Source organism: Notolabrus celidotus, chromosome 13 (assembly GCF_009762535.1).
Source record: "Notolabrus celidotus isolate fNotCel1 chromosome 13, fNotCel1.pri, whole genome shotgun sequence".
NCBI lineage: Eukaryota > Metazoa > Chordata > Actinopteri > Labriformes > Labridae > Notolabrus > Notolabrus celidotus.
In genome coordinates this window covers 11,403,243-11,425,421 of record NC_048284.1, presented here as the reverse complement: position 1 = coordinate 11,425,421, position 22,179 = coordinate 11,403,243, and the positions used below count along the sequence as shown (strand labels likewise).

At 41.2% G+C, this 22,179-nt stretch overlaps 1 protein-coding gene across 1 annotated transcript in view; it reads left to right on the top strand.

Moving 5' to 3' along the window:
• The window catches only part of fndc1 (fibronectin type III domain containing 1), a 53,905-nt gene extending 32,371 nt beyond the window's left edge, over positions 1-21,534 (top strand). The window contains exons 16-22 of the mRNA XM_034699476.1: positions 5,114-5,350; positions 10,729-10,837; positions 15,740-15,819; positions 16,111-16,140; positions 17,754-17,915; positions 18,021-18,143; positions 20,630-21,534. Coding sequence (XP_034555367.1) covers positions 5,114-5,350; positions 10,729-10,837; positions 15,740-15,819; positions 16,111-16,140; positions 17,754-17,915; positions 18,021-18,143; positions 20,630-20,745 — 857 coding nt within the window. The 3' untranslated portion in view covers positions 20,746-21,534. The remainder of the gene's footprint in view (positions 1-5,113; positions 5,351-10,728; positions 10,838-15,739; positions 15,820-16,110; positions 16,141-17,753; positions 17,916-18,020; positions 18,144-20,629) is intronic.
• The last annotated feature ends 645 nt before the right edge of the window (positions 21,535-22,179 follow it).

Below are 22,179 nucleotides of genomic sequence, written 5' to 3'. Positions count from 1 at the left end.
AGCGAAGATGTCTGCACATCTATTTGTTTACATGCAACGTTGATATAAATGCAAATCTCTCAGACTCAGTTGCTTCATCAGGTTGTAAATAGTCACTGTGGCTTTCTTGGCCTGCCTTTGTTGTCATGTCCTGCACCATGCCAATCACCCTCACTCGTCTGACATGGACGACTAAAGTTATACCTCCCTCTAATGTAAGAAGACCTTTTAAACACTGATGCTCCTTACAAGTAGCAAGATAATGCTCTTGTATTTAGGTGTCTTTTGCAGACATAAGCTTTTTTGTGGTATCTCAGATCTAATATCAGATTGAAAACACTAATTTGTGAATGTCACTCAAATACTGGTCTAGCTGTTGACTCCACATCAGAACAGGCAATGCATCAGAGTAAAGTAAGACTTGCAAGTCAGTTATTTCACTCCACTATTGCAGAAATTAACAAAAAAAAGAGAAGTAAAACCCAGCTAGGACAACAACATATCCTTAAAAATTGATTTTTTTAAAAAAAGATACATTTAGCTTCAAAAACTTCAAAGACTTGCATTGTTGCCGTTTTATGACATAGTCAAAAGGGGGAAATTCCACTATGGGTCGTCTGATCGCTCCGAATCATGCCAATTCAGTGTATCTAATCTCAGTGTGTATCGCAGATCTAATATCAGATTGAATGTAACATTACTATAATGCATGGATGCCTTTATTTCACACTTAACCCCTCTGATATCTGAAGTATGAAAAACTCCTTTCACTCAGCACAACCAGGTTATGTGTTTCTGTGAGCTAAGTTTGGTGTACATATATAAGATAGATAAGTACATTCTTACTCAAACACATAATAAATTCTCAGGCATCCACTGCTAAGACAGTCAAAGAGCATGAGTGATCATGCATGCTTGCAGTCATGTATTTTTGTGGCCTTGTTCTTCAGAGTGTGTGTGTGCATGTGTGTGGTGGAGGTCTCTCGGTGCAGTAAATAATGACAAGCTGAAGGGAGTTGTGTTTTGGTTCATGGAGGGGTAATAAAATTGGACCTCTATCTTGGCTGTGTCAGCAATACCTCATAAATACATGACCCCTTCAGACATTACAATAATCATTTGCCAAAAAAAGAAAAATTCTTCAATGTTTGCTGTGAATGTCATTTTTTCCACTCATCCATTTCATAATATAGGCGCTCTTGCAACTACATGCAAACTGCATGTGCTAAAGCAAAGCGCTCAAATGTGGACATATGAAATAAATCAATGCATACACTTTTTATGGCTATATAAATCACTTTGTGGAGAGTTGGAATCTTTAGTAGCTCATTCAGTTGGTGCCTTCTAATCATAATTCCATCATTACATCAAAGTTCACTGAGGACACATTGTTCATGGTCTGCAGATTTGATCCCAGTAAACATCAGCCCCCTGCTGTATTTTTACTGTTCTTGCATACTTGGGCCTCTCTCTCAAAGCGCATCACCTCATCCTGGTTGCACAAACAGGTTGCAAAATTCTCTGAGTATAAATGAAAATAGCAAATCCTCGACTTCCCCGTCTACAAAATGACATAAAATCAGAGGTCTTTTCAGGACTGCTTTGTCTAATGGCTGTACCTTATTTTTTGTAAGTGTAGGCTTTTAAAATAGGCATGGTGAAGAAGCCGTAACCAAAAACTTTAAAAATAATAATAATAATAATTCATAGGATTTATATAGCACTTTTCTGAATACTCAAAGTCGCTTTACATAGAATAAAAGTAAAAATAGAACAGGTAAATAAAACAAAACAGGGACAGAGGTGAGGCGGGGATAGAGGTCATGTGTTGTATGCTTTTTTGAACAGGTAGGTCTTGGGGTGGTTTTTGAATTGGAGTGAGTCAGAGTTGCGGATGTGTGGAGGGAGAGAGTTCCAGGGAGTTGGGGCAGCGATGGCAAAGGTTCTGCCCCCCGAAGGTGCTGTGCTTGGACTTGGTGATAGGGGACAGGAGATTGGCATCAGATGATCTGAGGCGGCGAGATGGGGAGTGACGTTTGAGGAAGTCGGTCAGGTATGAGGGGGCGAGGTTATTGAGGGCTTTGTAGGTGATGAGCAGGATCTTGAAGTGGATTCGGTGCTGAATAGGGAGCCAGTGGAGGTGCTGAAGGATGGGTGTGATGTTGGCTCTGGAGCGGGAGTGGGTGAGTAACCGGTCAGCAGAGTTCTGGACATACTGAAGTTTTTTTAGGTCGGTGGAGGGGAGGCCGTAAAGAATGATGCTGCAATAGTCAAGTCGGGAGGTTATGAAGGCGTGGATGAGGGTTTAAGAGGAGGAGAGAGAAGATCTGAGCCGTGCAATGTTGCAGAGGTGAAAAAAGGATATTTTGGTGACGTTCCTGATGTGTGGTTTGAAGGAAAGGGTGGGTCTACTGGGGAGGGTGTGACTCTGTGGTTGTCGATACTTAGTGAGAAGTTCTGGGTGGAGGGGAGGGGGGATTTGGGGCCAATGAGAATGATTTCAGATTTATTGCAGTTGAGTTTGAGGAAGACCAGTGGTAGTACTTCATTCTTTGGTATTAGAAGATTTGATAGTTCAAACAAAGTCATGCTATTGAGCAAAGGATTTCGTATGAATCACTAGGCGGTATACCTAATAGGTTAAATTAACAACTTTTTTTGTGATCAAATTTTTATTGTAATTTCTGCAGTTACATACAAACGTAGATTAACGAGGAACAAACAGAATAATAACTAAAACAAACAAAACAACACGTCCAGAAGAAGGAAGAAAATTCATATGTTGTGGTAATGTGGTGAAGTTATGTCAATGTAGGTGTGTGTATGTGGGTATGTAAGAGAAATTGTGTGAGGGGGATTGCTCAGTTCAGCAAGTTCTTAAGATCGTCCACTGTAGCACACCATAGCTGAGTTATGTCCTCTTTGGCTCCATGGATGCGAGCTGTGGACAGTTCTAAATACACAATATCAATAAACGTTATTAACCATTGTTTAAGAGTAAGCAGTAAGGGCTGTTTCCATCTAGCGGCAACTAACTTCTTAGCAGCCATCAAGCCAGTTAAAAACCCACGCTTCTGAGCTCTATGGAGCTTCAGCTGATGTAAGTCATTTAAAATCAAGGCGGAAGGAGACAATGGGATAAACACATGTAACAACAGGGACATATTTACCTTAACCATTTTCCAAAAGTGGCCACACCAGGGCATTCCCAAATCATATGGTAAAAAGTACTAGTTACACCTAATGGACACAATGTGCAATCTGGGTCGGGCTTCAGTTTCATGCTGAGGTTAAATCAACAACTATAGAAGAATATAAAAGTAGCACAAGTCAGCAGTATTTATGAAGTTCACTTCAGTGAAATAGAGGGACTTACAAGAGACATATTATTAACACAGTGATTGAAACAGAACAAACAGTAATGTGCTCTTCTGTCTTAACTATGGATCAAGTTCAAAACGCTGGATGATTCACTTCCCATAATGCAACTTGAGCCAAAACATGTGACCGGTGAACCTTGACTAATCTTCAGACTTAACAAGGCTCTATCTACAGCAACATTAAACTGATATGAAATATAAAACCGCTGCAGCGTGCTTCAAATAATGAATAGACTCTGGCCACTCAGGAAAACAAGTTATTCATTAGTTTCAGTGAGAGTCTGTTTCTAGACTCAGGATGTGGAATAAACATTAAATCAAGACTTCACTGTCATTTACAGGCAGAATACAATTTCATCACGTTGATCAGTGTGAGAAACGTTTTATAAAGCATGATTTATTGCTGTGCATTTTTCAGTGCAGTGTTAGGACTATTGATATTATCAGCTCCAGAAGCAACAGGACACCATGTTTCTTTGTAAACAATGACTACCTTGTGATCACGCGCCTCTCATCTGAAAGCTATTATTCTCTCTGAGACCAAAAACAGGCGAGAGCACGAAAGCGGTGGAAATCATAAAAAGTTTAGGGTGCTGACCTCAGCACAGAGAGAAAGCTGTGTTGGCTTGACGCGGAGACATCCTCTTTCCTATTTACTGCTTTCATATATTTTAGATCTACCTCAACTGTCTGCCAGTCAACTGACATGCTTTGCATGAACTGTCTGACAAAGACTTCCCTCCGTCTCCTTCTCTGATGATGGTTCCGTTTGAATGAATCACCCTGGAGCAGATGTGGGACATGAAGTATTAACTAATAACTTCTAGCAGTCGCTTCAATCTGCTTTACAGTATCTGCCAGATGGATGGAGTTTACCACATTGGATTAGAAAATGAGAACCAGGAAGTTTGGACTATTAGGATGCTAATTTATGCCTTACTAGACTGATGTAACAGCTGACTTTATGTGTCCCAACTAGACTTGATCCACGTCAGGCTCACACTTGCCACGTTTTGTCCATGTTTTTGATTTGTTTTCTTCTGTTTTCATGACAAGCAGAAGAAGTCTGGGTCTCTGTAGGGAGGTGCTTGCATTACTGAAAAAATCAGCACATGAAACATCTGGATCGTCTGTTTGCATGAGCCTACACAGATCCTGTACATGTGACATGCAGCCTCGGCAGACTCAATATAAATCTGATCACCTTGAGACAGATCATGTTGTTGTGTGTTCCAGTGTGGGATACATAAGCCATAAGACAGTGTTCACACGAACAGTAGGAGCTTGTAACAGCCTAAAGCCAGGCATGCCTCACAGCCTGTGTGTTGATGGGCCGATACTGACACGTGCTAGACTTCTGGCCTGCGTACAGGACCAGTCATCTGGGGAGGTGGGAGCCACTCCAGGCTCCAGTGGCTCCCTCCAAATCACAGACAGACTAGGAATTGTGGGAAATCTAAAATATTCACAGCTGTAGGTCCAGCTGGCATTTCTAGAGTCACTGAAAACAAACAAAAAGCTTTAGAGGGAAGGAAAGGAAACAAAGAAAAAAAAAGGGACGTTCAAAAGAGTGACCGGGCTTGAGTTATTATTCTACAAATTGTGTTTTACATACAATGTTTGTCCATCTAAGATCAGGGATTTTTCAATAAATAAAGCAGCTTAAACATGTAATATTGAACCCGCCTATGTTAGTAAAGAATGATGTAAGAGACATAAACTGATTCCTTCCCCTCCATTTGTCCTGTTTTCAGCTCCCTATGTGAACTACATCGTGAAAGACCCAGGCGCTCCTTGCTCCTTGACGGAGGCTCTTGAGTTTCTTCAGGTCGACGTCCTCCAAAGCCTGATGGAGAAGGACGGCCCGACAGCCAATCAGAACCAGCCTCCCAAAAACAAGCCTCATAACTTCACTATAGTTGCCATGGAGGGCTGCCATTCTTTTATCATCTTGGACTGGGCCCGGCCACTGAAGGACGACATGGTGTCAGGTAAACATCTCTCCAGATCCTCGAGTCGAACTGATATTTAGAAGATAGAAGAAGAAGAAGAATGTTGTGTATCATATTTGAGATGTTTGCTTTGACTTTCAGGGAATCAAAACTTAAACTAACAAAATACAGAAGGTTTATGTTTTGTTACATTTCTAACCTACATTGGTGCTCTCCTGAGCTGGGAATAGGGACGGGATTGATAAGATTTTATTGATACCAATGCCATTATCGATTCTGCTTATTGATCCAATTCTTAATTTATTCCCTTATAAATTCTTATGCATTTTCCACAGCCTGAATGCTTCCTGCTATTGTTAACACAGGAGAGGACATACCTACCCTCACCTCTCTGCTGAGACCTGAAAGAACCATGGACTGTATAAAATATGGACGTAGTATCCGTGACGTCACCCATCTGTTCCTGAGCACTGTTTTGAAGCCAATCAAAGGTGGCAGCCATATTGGAAATGCGGAACTCAACCAGGCGTAGTGTGACATAAAGAGGCGGAGTTTGAGCCTCCTAGCCAACAGCTATGTGTTCCCATCCGGGAGTCAAGTCAGTCATGTCCTTATTTGGGCAAAAACTCGTAATCTTAATATCTTCTGAACCGTCGCGTTAGAAAAAAATTCACCCCCTTTACAGTGTGTGCCGATAGAGAAATTAGCTACGTAGAACCAAGCCGTTTTTTTTAACCAGGCTGTAAACATGTTAATTAATGCTGCAAAGATCGTCTTTTAAGAATTGGTGTCTATGTGGTTTCCGGTGTATCTGCAGCCAGCCTCAAGTGGATTCTTGATGAATTGCAGTTTATAACACTTCCGCATGGGCTTCATAGTTTGAGACCGGAGGTTGCCGCTTGGAAAGAACTCATTGAGCGGCGGTCTGGTTCACAGAGCGACCTTGTTAACTGCCAACTTTACCAGGAATGTGTCTTTGGATGTCGTAGTTACAACAGCTATTGAAAACTCTCTCACGAATGCCTCTCAGTTTTTATTAGAGAGGTAGTCATGAGTATATTTTGTCATTATATTGAAAGAATAAACTTACATTTATCTGTTTTTCAATAGACAGCTGTTGTGAGATTCAGCTGAAAATTACTAGATAACAGGGTCACTCTTCCATCCAGCATAGAGCACCAAGCACACGACACTTCTGATGTTTAATGGTGTGCTGCGTCAACAATTGTTTCAGCATGCTGCTGATGTTTCCAACCTTGCATTAAATGACACAGCCACAGACACATGCGCTGTCAGCATCATTTTTGGCAAAATTAAGCCACACATTGAACCACTTCTGGGCCTTTCCAGAACTGCCCATTACACCCTCTCAGTACAAACATCCCTTCTGTTTGCACATTCAAGGGTGGGCCACACCAAGTGTCGTCCAAAACCTCTGATTGTGGCGTGAGAGTTGGTTGTCAGACCCTCGAGCAGCCAGTCTGTAGTGATGCTGGCTTACTGACCAGGTGTAACTCAGTTTATCGTTAGTCATGGGATACGCTCTGTAAATTAATGTTCCATTTTGTAGTCCACATGGACAGACTTACATCAGGGTTTATTTGCTGGATTCAATTTGAATCAATAGGATATGGTTGTCCTCCATAAATCATTTTTGTACATCAGCCAATGGTAAAATGTTTTTACAATATTCAGCTTTCTCCAAATGTGCTGCATTCCCACTCTGGTTTTCACCTCTCATTTAGAGACGCTTATACGGATGGATGAAGCTCACCTCGTGTTATTTATGGTATCTGGTATAAACCTTTATTTACACTAGAAGAAAAAAACACACAAAGTAAAACCACAAAAGATATATTGTGGATCTGTGTCATCAATCTATCATCCGTTAGCGGTTCAGATCATGCATTTATCCTGCTACCAGCATCCCTCCTGACTGAGACGTGAAGAACTCACTCCAGCTGTTTATTGTGAATAAATCACTTTAAAGAAACACTGTAATGAAAACATGGAGAGGTCTCCTCAGCACGCACAGAGCTCTTCAGGCAAATGCAGATTCCTGTTGCCTAGAAAGTGACACATGGGGATTGAAGCTAACGGAGGAGACTGACACTAACAGCGCACTGTATGAGACATAATAGACGTGGCTGGGTTTTCTTTGGCAGGAAGACACAAGCTCCTGGTCATGCTGAGGGCTCGTGTGTCCTCTGATGTGTAAAACAGATAGTTAGTTTCTTCCTCCCGCTTGATGTTTCCTCCCTGTTATCACTTCAGTGTGTATTGGAATTCAATACTTTTCCCCTTTTTCACCATTTTCTCCTAATTCAAGAGTTTTGTCTGACTCTGTTTGTCTTGGATGGCTTGCTGCATTCCAGAAACAACTTTATTTTACGTGTTTCATATTGAAATAGAGTTTCCATGCAGTTATGGATGACACTGAAGGTAGGCTGCCCAAAACTCTGTGAGCATTATATGTGAATTTTCCTCATAAACTGTGGATTGCAGTCTTGCGAAAGCATCCTCTGTAAATAGAACAGACATGGTGATATCCATTCGCACATGCAGGTACAGTTCACACATGCAGATACAATCATAACGCACTGTTTTAGTTATCAGTGCGTGTTTGCACAACCCCCGTCTTACGAGTTATGGGTCACGGCTTTCAAAACAAGTGGATGGAAACAGCTGCTTGCACACGGGCTCTAGAGATGAGTGACATTTGTATGAGTTTTTACTACAACCATACTTCTGGTTCTTTTTACTTTGATGCATTAAGGATCTTTCTCTTAAAGGATTTGTGCTATACAAACACATTATTCACTGAGTATAAGAAGTGGTGCATTGAGCTAAAAGGACCAACTCTGAAGGAAACATTTTGATGTACACAGAAGAAAAAATAGAGCACAGAAGCAGATGTGAAAGGCAGGAATCTAAGCACTACTGTGTCAAGATCTGTATAAAAGTTTAGAATGGAGAAGGAATGAAAAACCAGAAGAAGAAAAATAAAGTAGCTAGTATTTCCCTTCTCTTCTGTCAGCAGCCAGCTGTGTTGGTGAGGCTCCAGTCAAAATAGAAACTCAAACTCTAAAGTCCAATAGAAACAGTTTGTAGTTTGATGTGCGGCAGAGCTGGTCTCTATAGGTTTTTAGGAGAATCATGGAAAGCCGCGTGACCCGGGGATCCTTACAGGATAAGTCTTTGTGACAGGAAGAGGAAGAAACAGACTGAGAGACCGGCATGTTGGAGAATAGTCAGTGTGAGTAGCAGTGTTTTTAAATGTGACACTAACTCAAAGAAGGATTTCACAGTTGAATGTTGAAAGAAGAAAGTTTTACACGCTACTGCAGTGCTGGTAGCTGGGTTTGTTATCTTTGGACTGAGCTAAGGTAGTTGTTACCCCTTGATTCCACTGTTTGCATTGAGCGAGGTTAGAGAAGATGGTGGTAATTATAATCTTATTTTACGCCTGACAAAAAGTGTCAACGGATTCCTTTTACTTTCAGTTCAACCTCAATGCAAGGGAGTGTCCAGAGCATGGCCATGGGGTGGCTCGCCCAAATTCCTTTGTTGATATCTGATACCCCTTTTACACAAAGTTAGTTCCAGGGCTGGTTCGGAGCCAGTGCCTAATCTGGATCCAGTCCTTTGTGTTTTGGCCCCCCAGGAACTGGCCCTAAACCAGAATAAACGGTTCCAGAGTACCCACTCCTTGCTGGGCTAGAAGAAGGAACAGCTTACATCAGGAGCTGGGAGCAGGGTTATCATGATGTGGCTCTCTAATGGCCAAGGACCAGCCAAGAACTAGCACCAGGGACACTTTAAAGGCAAAAGGGGATGAGTGCCTTTATCTGGTGCTACCTCCAGATCCTTAACTGGGATTTGCTGTTTGCTAATAAGCTTTATCTAAGACAGTATGGTGGTATTTATTTTTCTCATCTGCATTTAGGTGAAAAACATTGTGGGCCTGACTGGAGAGCTGGCCAGGGGGTGGAATGCCCCCCCCCCCCCCTTGAAGTCTGAAGTTGAAGTGATTTTTTTTTCTAGAGCTCATCGGCTTTGCCATTTTATAGGTTAACCAAGAGTTTGGCTGAGTCGGCTTTTCTAATATGGTGCCCTCTATCGTTGGGCTTTAAAATAGATCTTTAGAAACCAATGGGTTACGTCACTGAACCTATGTCCATGCTTTATACAGTCAATGGTATGAATGGTTATTCAAAGCCATTTATGTGTGTGTGTGTGTGTGTGTGTGTGTGTGTGTGTGTGTGTGTGTGTGTGTGTGTGTGTGTGTGTGTGTGTGTGTGTGTGTGTGTGTGTGTGTGTGCGCACAATCTACATGCCACTCTTGCTTAAGTCATTGCCCCTGTTGGACTGCCCCAGTCAAAGGAAAGATTGGTCACACCCTTGCATCAACTTATATTCCACTTTTATTTCGTTAAGCTGTTTTCACACATGCACCAAACTCCTAAAAACTTCCTGAAATTGTCAGGGTGAGCTTCATGTGTGCTCACAAACAGCTATGATTTTCATATCAACTTTATCCAGATTTTTTCTTGCTGATAAAATGTATGCAAGAAGTCAGAATGAGTCTGGGATTAATTTATATTATATTTTAATTATCACGCACTTTACATTTGCAACAAATCTCAAAGTGCTACAGGGCATAATAAAAGGACAGTAAGAATAAGGGTTAAAAAACCAACAGTAAAATGCAGACACTTGTTAAAGACACTGTAGTTGAATAAAAACGAGTAAAAGCAGCAGGGAAGGTCAGATAAAAACTATGGATAAAACCAGGGAAATAAAAACTAAGGAAATGCCCTCTGAAACAGAAACGTTTTTAGTCCCTTTGTAAAAGAGTCGGTGGTCTGTGATGCTCTCAGGTGGTCAGGGAGAGCCTTCCACAGTTGCGGGGCAGAGGAGGAAAAGGCCCAGATTATTGAGGGATTATTTGAATAATCGTCGAATAGATGCCAATTCGATTCGATTAGTGTATAGTAGTTTGGCTTGAAATGCCCATCCCTAATTTCTATCATGCGACATGTGCAAACCTTAAATTAAGAGTGACATGTTACAGGGTGAAAAAGAATGTCAGAGGTTGAAGAAGGAGAATGACTTTCATGACAAGGACAGCAAAGATGTCTGCAGTGATATAAATGTAAAACCTGTCATCATAGAGTAGGTCTTCTGTACATTCTTATGATGCCCCCCTCTCGTTCTACTGGGAAGACTTCACTCTGTGAGGGACATAATGAAGAACCGACTCTGGAAAGTTTGGAGGGCAGAGCTTGTGAACATTTCTGGAGTGCATGTGTAAAGGAAGCCTTATTTTAAACCTTGTGTTTGTATCGTGGGTCCAATAAGAGTTTGTTTTTACCTCCTCACAGCTTCCTCCTCTTGTTTTGTGTTTTTCCCTGCAGGATACATGGTCTACAGTGCTTCATATGACGATGTCCTCAACAACAGATGGTCCTCCAGACTCTCCAGTGGGACACACCTGCCTGTTGAGAACCTCAAACCCAACTCTAGGTAACACAGAACACGTGCAGTGTGTTTATACACCGCCCTGTATGTAAGCAAACAGTACACAGATTTAGAGAGAGTTTGATGTGACCACGTGGACTTCACTTTCAGGTTCACTGATTCACAGAATCCTCTCACACATGGAAGTCTTAGAAAACAAACACTTTCAAACATTTTCATTGTGTGTGTTTATGATCAGGTTGCTGTCTTGGTTACAGGTGCTTGGCTGTGGATTGATGGTGTTTATATCATCTCTTTATCGCATAATGCACAGAATACACATCTTGTCATGATGTTTGTGTATGAGATCATATTTACATGTTGCTCTTGGTCTTATTCCATGTCTATGTGCAATTGCAACACGAACCCAGGCTGCCTGTGATCAGAGCTGATTGTGAGTTGGATGCTGATACTGCAGTGTTTGTGTAAGAGAGAGGAGGACGCTCAGAGTGAACTCAATCTGTTTGGCTGAATGGAGGCAAGTTTTAAGAAACGTGTTGGACTCGGCATCGAGATGTGACACGCTGTGAAACACGCTGTGTTGAGAGTCTGGAAAATTCAGTGGAACGAAAATACCGCACACATCCCCTCATCACACACACAGATACGGTCACCTCCGTCTGTTTCAGTTATTAGAGAGTGTTTCCACAATCCCGTCTTAATATGGGTCATGCTTTTCAAAGTGAATGCATAGAAACAGCTCTGAACATGTGGGCCCAGGAGAGGGAGACAGATGGGGTCGTTCCTAGAAAATGTACAGTGCAATCACATTTTGAGGACTCTGAACAGCCACGTGTGTTTACTTAATGATAAGTCAGTATATGAAAAAAGTTACATTGTATGAATTGTCTTCTGTCATGTGCTTGATGAAGCTCTGGCACGCTCTGGAAGAGAGATGAATAAATGGCAGACACAAAGGTGAAAGTACAGCTATGCTTTATGTCAAACAACACTGTGTCAGCCAAAGTTCTTATGTGAAACGTGTCATCCTTTCAAACACAGGCTTTTTCTTTATGTATCTTTAATGTGGGTGGACCAAGCATGGCAAAATTGGGCTGTAGTGTACAGTGACATACTCAACCTCTCTTTATTTCTTTGACACCCCATAAATCTGTAGAGAAAATAACTGAGATGAGAGATGAAAAGTACTTTAGTGCTTCTGTGACTGTCCAAAACGTCCTGGTGTGGCCGTTCCCCATCTGGTACTCCATAAAAATCATATTTATTCATCTCTTTAGCGAGTAATCTAACCGTTATTTAAGGTAAAAACAGCTCCAGATGTTTGCACACATAAGGAATCAGAGCATCTTTCCTCCTGGTGGAAATATGAAACCTGCTTGAGGTGTTTTGAGCGGTGATGGGTCGAAAGGAAAGCAAACACCTGCAGCTGGACACAAACTTCAGAGCTACGGCGTGCATGGGTAAAGTTTTCCAGGAGTCTGCAAAGAGGGTTTTCCTACCTCCCTGGCAACAAGTTTTTATCCACTGTAGTGCGTCTTCCTTGGTTACGGTTGGCATGGGGATGATTTATGGGATACTGTTGGTATTTCCCATGCTGCAGGCTCTTTCTGGTTGCCAGAAACACAGAGTTACAACAGACCTCAGCACACAAGTACATGTATGAACACTCACAGGTGGACACATTTCCTTTGATCCACAAGTTTTCCTGCTAATAAGACTGAAAAAAGGAGTACAGAACACTTTAAAACTCTGGCATGTCCTCCTTCTAGATGATACAATTCTGGATTTCTGTCACAATATTCAGAAACTCCTCTGTCTTACTTTTAATTTTGAAGCAAATATTACTAAAGATCCTGTGAGGAGATTTTTATGAAACTAGCTGAAGTTAAAACTGATGCCTTTATATGACCATCAAAAGCAAACCAGACCAGGAAGATAAAGTTTTATTATTTCTGAGCCGGTCTTTGAAATGCCTGTTGTTGCTGCTCCTGAGTCAGTGTTGGAAGAGGTGAATTACAACATGCTGCAGAGTCACACTTGATTTGCATTTCCCACAGCCAAGACTCACAGTGAGTTATTATGGATTTGACTGCTGAAAAACTGCAAGGGGAGAAACTACTTACAGGTGTACAAGACTAGATTAGTAGAGATGTTAGATGTGCCACTTTGTCCACAGGGGGCGCCAAAGTCATCACAAACCAAAAGTTTCACACAGGAGCTTAAATACGGTAAATTCAGCCCTTTGAAAATCTGATTGCCTTCCTCAGAACAAGACATTTGATATCAGGCTCCAGGATACAATACTTGCTCCTTTTTTCTTCTATATTCATATGGGCAAAATATTAAACCATTAGATAAAAAAAAAACAGTCATCATTTGTTCCAGTCCTAGTATCCCCTAGAGACCTGTTTCTTCAGTCTGTCTCATTGACTGTATAAATAATGGACGTAGTATCTGTGACGTCACCCATCTGTTCCTGAGCGCTGTTTTGAAGCCAATCAGGCAGTCATATTGGAATTGCAGAACTCAACCAGGCAGAGTGTGACATAAAGAGGCGGAGTTTGAGCCTCCTAGCCAACAGCTATGTGTTCCCATCCGGGAGTCAAGTCAGTCATGTCCTTATTTGGGCAAAAACTTGTAATCTTAATATCTTCAGAACCGTCGTATTAGAAAAAATTCAACCCCTGTACAGTGTGAGCTGATAGACAGATTAGCTACGTAGAGCCAAGCCATTTTTTGAACCAGGCTGTAAACACATTTATTAATGCTGCAAAGATCGTCTTTTTTGAATTGGTGTGTATGTGTTTTCCGGTGTTTCTACCAGCCTCAAACAGATTCTCGATGTATTGCAGTTTATAACACTTCCGCATGGGCTTCATAGTTTGAGACCGGAGGTTGCCGCTTGGTCTGTCTTGGAAGATGAATCTTGATTTGATCAAACGAACACTAAAGGTCCTTTCACACTTGCACTGCACTTCTGAACATTTCCAGACATTGTCATAGAAAGGGTTCATTTGTGAAAGCACATGACTGATTAAGTTCACCCCGACTTTATGATAACTTTTGTCCTGCCACCTACCAATAAAAAATCTGCTTAAAGTCTGGGAGAGCCCATGTGTGCAGAGTTTTCAGTGTTGAGCAATCATTCTCGTAACTGTTCACCACTGATGCCTGTATATTTTGTTTTTACATTGCATTTGTATTGAAAAGTCCTTACACAGGGTATGTTATTGAAATAAACACAAGATACTTGTGACCCAATGACATGCTCGCCTCACTGACACGCTTACATAACCTGCCAATGGCCAACCCAAACAGCATCGCCGACTTCAACAGACCCAGGCTTCATTTAAGCAAGTATTGATGATGCTGTTACTATCTACCCTACCACTTGGTTCCTTATGACTCCCACACCCCGACTTCGGAACTAGATGGGCAGCAACTGCAATTCATCAATGGGGTCATCAAGTTGGCACCTCTCTTCACTGGTGTTTCATCCAGTCAGGCCCAAAACACCTTGTGGAGGCTCAACAGTCAGCTCCACCATCCCAGAACCTCCCCCCTCCATGCTTGCTCCATCATGTGAAGCAAAAAAGAAAAAGCTCTAAGGGGAGAGGAGAAGAAATGGGGCGAGAAGCCTGTCTGGGCTAAAGCTGAGCCCTGCAAGGTTCGGCTGTACGCTCTACCTCCCCCTACTCCTCTATTATAACCAGGGAAGAGAGAAAATAGAGAAAGGAGTCTGTAGAGAGAAGTTTGAAAGGGAAGAGGGAAGGCAGATTTAGAAGCAGTCACCATTATAGAAGACTCCTCACTCCTTCCTCTCTATTTCCATATGTCCCCCGCTGTGAGCTACATGTTTAAAAGGCAATCCTGGAAAATATCAGGTCCTGCATGTCCTGAAATAATCTTAGTTGATGTGTGAGAGGGGCTCAAGAGACATTGTGCAGCTTTGTTGTGAAGTTAAAAAACCCCGTGTTTTGAATCTTAGGATAGTTTTCAGTTTATAGCGGTGTTGTCAAAGCTAACTATTTTCCTCCAGCTGAATCATTATGACTCTGAGGAGTGAGTGATAAGGCTGGGATACACTTTGTGCTGCTGGTATGCTGATTGTCATTAAAAGAGGGGACAATAAGGCAGCATTAATTTATGTGGCACCCTGTGGTTTATTCTCTATTCTGTCTCACATTCTCTTTTTCTTCCTCGTCTGATTTCTTCTCCATTTTCTTCTTGGATTACATCATCTCTCAGCGGCTGCCTCGCTGTCCCCTCTCTCCCTCTCTCCCTCTCTGTGTCTCTTTGGTGATATATATTCTGGTCACTGTTTTCACGTGGCTGTGGTGATTGGATCCAGGCCTCGTGGCTGCAAGTGGTGAAAGTTTTGGGCTTGAAACTGAGAGACCATGAACTTACTGTATGTGACCTTGCAGAACGGAGGAAAGCACACACTGATGCACGGCTAAGCACACGCCTTCTACAATGGAAATCTGAAACTTTCAGTTCTGTTGAGCTGTTGTTTTTATTTTGATAGGATTTTGTTATTCCTTAGCAATGAGCTCACTGCATGACTCCATTCTGCCATTTTTCTTTCAACAAATATCCATCTTTCTTTCCATATCCCTCGTTCCTTCACTCTTATCCCTCCTATCTTAGCTCCTATCTCCACTCGTCTAGATGTCTTTTTTCCACTCCTGCCCTTTCCTCCGCTCTCCCTTCCTCCTTCTCCCTTCAACATGAGCCAAATAGCCATTTTATTGTGCTGCGCTCACTTTGGATTCCTACCAATATAAAACAGACTACTAAATCAGCCTGACTAAAGCATGCCCAGTCATCTGCTTCCATCATTAACATTTTCCTCACCTTCCCCCAGTCAAAACAAAAAAGGCCGAATGACACGTTCACTACTTAATCTCTCCTTAAATCCTTACATTGTGGTTTGTTTTTATTCAGGTACTACTTCAAGGTGCAGGCCAAGAATGTGTTTGGTTTGGGACCAGTCAGCGAAACACTCACCTATGTCACTGAATCAGGTGTGTATCTTGGATAAACACTGAAACGCACCATTGACAACAGTTGTAACCCTCAGTGAAGTTTTTTCAAGCCTCATTGAAGTCAACAAAAATGTCATTGTTCATTAATCACAAAGCAAGCCATTACAAATTTAAACCCAGTCTTGCACACGTAGCAGACCACCAGATGTGTAGCGATATTTGTGTTGTGGGTCAGACGCTCTTAAAATGAGGCTGATACATTAGACATTTGTTGCTGTCTCTGTGCTTTTTCCTCCCTGGTGAAATGACCGCATTCTTTCTTTCTTCCAGATGATCCTCTTCTCATCGAAAGGCCACCTGGTAAGTTCCTATCCGGACTGCACACCTCTGATTTCAGGTCAACTCGTCCTTCTGAAGCTGCACTGGAGATTTAGAGAGGGGACGATCATTCGGTTGAACAACATGACAGGATATAACGCCACTTTCTGACCCCTTCACCTTTTCCCCATCTGTAGCACTCGTTTGATTGCTACTGTGTATGGACAGATACTCCAAGTGGTTATTACAGAGATGACTAAGCCTGGATGATAAGTTGGTGAATATTAGCTTATTGCAGAAAACATTTAATCTTGCATATTTTGGATGAGAAGGGTTGTGAAAATTTGAACAGAAAGCTTAAAAAACTGGTATATGTTTAGTCGTTAATGGAGGTTGTATTTGATTTTGATTTAGATTTGATGTCTTTATTTCGAACATGTAAAAGTAAAATAGAAAAAAAACCTACAAGTAAAAAAGAAGAAATAGTTATACAAAAGAAACAAAATCAATCGGTTCCATTTGCAAGCACTGAAACATTTTACTTTACATGTGCGAAAAGGAGTAGGAAGAAGTTGAACTTATCTAATCCTACCCTTTTATTCACTATTATCTGGCATTGAATTGCATTGTGTGCATTCCCACAAGTCAAATCTTCATATTTACACTGACAATCAAAAGTAAACCCCTCGTGATTATCAACACCTGTCTTCCTCCTTGTACCTCATGAAAATCATTTCTTTATACCTCTTCTTGAACTGGATTATGTTCTGACAATGCTGTAGCTCCACAGTTTTACACCACAGATTGAAATACAACAACTTCTCCTTGTGAAATACAACAGCTTCTCACCATCTTTAATCTTAACTTCCCTCTTAAGTTATAACCACACTTTTCTTTCAAAGAACAATCTTTGAATACTAGCAGGAGATTTTTCCTTGCCTTATACACAATTTGTGCAGTTTTTAAATCTACAAGGTCAAATAATTTCAATATTTTGGATTTGTGGAACACTGAATTTGTGTGTTCACGGAAATCAACATTGATCTGATGGCTCTTTTCTGTGGTACTGACAGTGGTTGTAGTGAGCTTTCATAGGTGTTTCCCCAAACCTCAGAACAGTAAATGAGATGTATAACCACATTTGTACCCAACAGCCCAGCTCAGTTTAGTTTTTTCACATTCAAGTTTCTTCTCATTTCTTATTTTATTTCTCCTCTGTTGAGACCTAAGACTCAAAGGTAGAGTTAAACCTGCTTGGCTGCCATTATTTTTGAGTGCTATCCACTGTTGAAAGGGGAAACAAATCCAGGGTTTAAATACAAAGGTAAAAGTCTGAATGTATCATAATAAATTAAAACAAGCGAGGCTTTCCCACTCTGCATATGTACATCTCACCTGCTGGATGGAGGCCTGAGTGTAATGGTCATGTTTTCAAACCCTTTGAAGCCGTTAGATGAATCTCAAGCTAGCTATTGGCTACCCTCAGAGTAACTGGTGGAAAAAACAGCCATTGAACTTTTTTAATTAACTTTTTTCAGCTATTTTGGGTTTCATAAGAAAGGACAGCTGAAGAGATACGTAAAATGTGGGAATTATTTTCATTTTACAGTCTCTAAAATGATGCATCTTCTCCCTCATTCCCTCCTTCTCCTCAGGTGGTGAACCAATCTGGGTCCCTTTTACTTTCAAGTACAACTCCGCCCACAGCAGCTGTAAGGGCAGCCAGTACGTCAAGCGAACATGGTACAGGAAGTTTGTGGGCGTGGTTTTGTGTAACTCTCTGCGATACAAGATCTTCATGGGAGAAGGTCTCAGAGGTAACACATGGCTTAACCTCTTATTTGAATCAGTAGTAACCATTGCTTTTTTATGCACTATCAGCTAACCCTTTATTCTATATCATGTCCCTTTTCCCTCCACAGAGCCTTTTTACAGTATAGGAGACACATTTGGCCAGGGAGAAGACCACTGCCAGTTCGTGGACTCCTACAGGGACGGTCGGACAGGCCCGGCCTACCTTTCAAACAATCTGCCCTCAGCACAAGGTAAACACATTGTGCACACATTTGTGGCCCTGGTTAAGGCCTAACCTCTTGTCATATTTTCCATGCAGTCCATTTCCTTGACTCTTAAGGGGACCAGCTGTATTGATCTTATCTTTAAAGACCCAGGGTTACACATAAATAAAAACATGTTGAGGACCCAATGGGGGTTTGCAGTTTTTAGACAAAATCTTAGAATCTGAATCTGTTTGTTCTTGCAGACCTTTATCTTTACTATACCTGCAGCCTGTTGCACCAGCTGTGCGTAAGTTCAAACATAGACTAGTTTGAACCTTATTTCTCATTTAGGATGGAGTTTACACTCTACTAACGTTTTGGGTGTTGCACCAGCTAAGATGGTTCCAACGTTAGCCTAAGTTACATCTTAATTCTTACACTTGGCTCCTAGCAGGTGTAAAGTCCTCCAGGACCACGCTAGGAGGGTCGTTTTGAAAGGTGGGATTATTTGGAGGATGAGGAGATACACAGGGTTCTCCCAGCTATATTATGACTGCAATGTGATATCCATGAGAGATTACATCCTTTGGGAAAATATGATGACCAGGATTTGTACTCTAGAATATTAACTTATGTTGTAGTTGATCATTTTACCACTCAATATCACTGTTATTATACACACCGTAGATTAAGGATTTAGGCTATAGTTATCACCTTACTATAACACTTTATCAAGACTTACGTACCTTCTGTTGTTTTTCCATGACAATAGCGGCAGCTGGCAGAAGTTTGTTTAAACTGTTGGTCAGTTCTGAGACGATTAGGCACGAAAGAAAATGTAACATCCCCTGCATCAAAATTGGTGCTTTCCTTTGATTGGCTGCTGGAAGTGTAAACGTCATATCTGCAACAATGTTTTGGTTAGTTTGGACGTTACGGTCTACTAGTTGAGATGAACCTTACTTCTCCGTGGTGCAACCAAACAACGACACAACTTAAGTTACAAACTAACTAGTTTCAACGTTTGGTTTAGTGAGGACTTTATACCCTAACTTAGGACACAACTTGACAACAGCTGGTGCAACAGGCTGCAGACCTTTATAGAGCAATACCATAACATCCATAAAATAACTGGTTTCAGGTCATATCCTGTACTGTGAACAATATTACTCACTGGTTGTTGGCTTTCTTGTACAATCAAAGTAACATTTGTACTATCTGTTTATGTATTAGATTAAGTAAACACATTCTGTTGTTAGTGTGTTGATATTTAAAATAATGAACACACCCATTGCATTATATAATCCAACCTTCTATTCCCTGTGCTGTTTATACATCACAAACCCGATCATTTAAAGCTCATGTGAGCAACTTTTGGTTTGGGTTGATTTTGGCGCCCCCTCTGGCCAAAACTGAACATCTTATCTCCTTGCTGATTTTGTCATGTACTTGTCCAAGCAGTGTCTCATTCCGCTTTTTAAAGAGTCAAATATATCACACATCAAAAATGTTTGCTTTGGAAAATGTAAAAAGGTCAGTGTCTGCAGTAGGCTTATCATCACTTTGTCTGACACCTACCCTGCAACAGTAGTTTCAGGCATTAATGGTATCAATAATGAAATAGTCAGTCTTGTTTAGGGGTGGGAATTGATATGATTTTATCAATGTCAATGCCAGTGTCGATTCTGCTTATCAATCCAATTCCTTATCAATTCTCCTAACGATTCCTGAGTATTTTTTTGAGGGGGAAAAAAGTAGTTCTACACAGCCTTCCATAACAAAAGGAACCATTTTATTTTTCCAAAATTATGTCTGCACAAGACTGAACATGAACATATTCAACTTAAACATACTGAACAATAGGTTGACCTCATTCTCTGCCGCGTGAGTCCGGACATGTCCCCGCAAGCCTGGATGAAAAGACTTTGAATTTGGAGAGGAAAATCGCTTTTCGCCTGGAGTTATTTTACCCGCTCTCTGTGCCTCATTTTGGGCCGCCTGAGTCCAGACGTGGCCCCTGGAGCCTGTAGGAAAATACTTTGAATTTGGAGAGGAAAAACACTATCCTCTCCATGTTTCCTCATGGTTGAAGGAGTTCTGTGTCGCAGAGTGTGTGACGTAATGCAACGTACTGTGACATGACGTGACGTCGTGGTGGGAAATGAATCGTTAAGAAGAATCGGTAACATTTGAGGTGCACAATTCAGATGGAATTGATCAATTGGAACCGGTTCTAAGTTGGATCCGGTTTTTGATTCTCACCCTTAGTCTAGTTGCTGATGGTCTTGGTTGCTTTTATAAGTCATAAAGAGATATCCATATCAATCAGTCTGTTTCATAACTAGCTAAAAATCTCTTATAGGAGCTTACAGATAAAAGAGACTCTGAAGAATCATCGTAACTCAAGCAAAGGATTTCTGACAAGGGCTAAATTATTATTATACACACCCTTGCTGCCTTTATATTGAATTTGTGAGTATTTGTTCATTTTCATACGTGGCTATTAACTTTACCATTTCTTTCTTCTGCAGGATTTTACCGTGCATACAGGCAGGAGCCAGTTACATTTGGAGTCATTGGCCGGCGCACACCCCATCCATTCGTGGGCTGGTATGAATGCGGGGTGCCGATCCCTGGGAAGTGGTAAAGCTGCAGAAGAAGGTTACAACGTTACTGAGGGCAACTCTTCTGCATACTGCTGCAGGCTCTTACCTTAACTGGTACTGCCCTTTAAAACAGACTGTTGCCTGCCTCATTGAAAGGACACCACTACGAATTTATTACTGCTTCACAGAAAGAGAATATAGTACTTTTAAATAACTCAATGTATATCATTAAGATGCACTTTTTATATAAAGCAGTCTGTATATGAGGGGATAAAAGAAGCATGTGTGCTCTTGCTTAGTTTTAATCATGTCTTAACATGTCCTTGTACTGTTACCAACTACCCCAAAGACAGGTCGTCACCCAGTGTTATTTATCTCATCAATAATGCACACACATTCAAATCAGTGACATTGGACCAAAGCACAAGCTGCAAAGCAAACTATTAGAATGAGCACTCAATGCGTGTATAGGTCTGTTAATGTTCAGTCCTGAGATTTGTATTTCTTCATGTAACAGCTTCTGACAGCTACTTTTTGTTTGTTTATTTGTGATCAGAAACTATCATACTGTTTGTTTATTTTTATACACCCTCTTGTGTATTCACCAGAATCCATTCTAAATTACTGTGTATGTTTTGAATGTATGCGGACAAAGAATAAAAGACAAAGTATTTGCTCAGGAACTGTGAGAGATTGAATAAAGGTGCTGTGGAAACCACAGCAATCCAGAATCATGAATCATATCGTAGTCTACTGCTGCCACATTCTTTTCAAGCGAAACCTTCCACATGTGACGTCTGCCTACTTAATCAACCTCATGGAAGATTTGAGCAACACAGAACATTCTGTAAGCCAGTTGGATCAGCAAATGTTAAAATATGATGAGAACTCAAAAAACACCTGATGAATCAGGTGAGGGGAGAGAGTGAAAATTGCTGTCATCATGTGAGCCAATCAAAACAAAGCCTTCTGCTACGTTCTGTATTTAATGAGGATTTTGAAGATGTAAAGACTATGAATATAAAAATGTATCCTTAATTGCAAATTCTGCATTTTTGGCTACTCCACACTCATTCCTGATCAATGTACCATCAACTCCTTTATGTTACTTTGCAAATACAGGTGTCACTTTCTGGTCACAGATTTGAGTAATCTGATTGGATAAGAGGCTATCTGTGAGTGCTGATATACAATATGACATCACCGGGGATTCTTCTTTTGTGTATCACTCCACCTCTGTTGTTCTGAATGTTCTCAATGCACATTACAGAGAACAGTCTATGGCTGTTTTCAAAACCGCCTACTATACTAGCAGTACGTACTGATTTGACCAAAATTCAGTATGTAGTAAGCAGTTTGGGAACAAGAGCAAAATCTGCAGTATGCCAAAACTCCCCGGATGTCTACTGATTAGGGAAAGTCTGCCTCACGTAGTGTTTCCCACAATGCACAGCGCTCGTTCCGCTTTTTCTTTT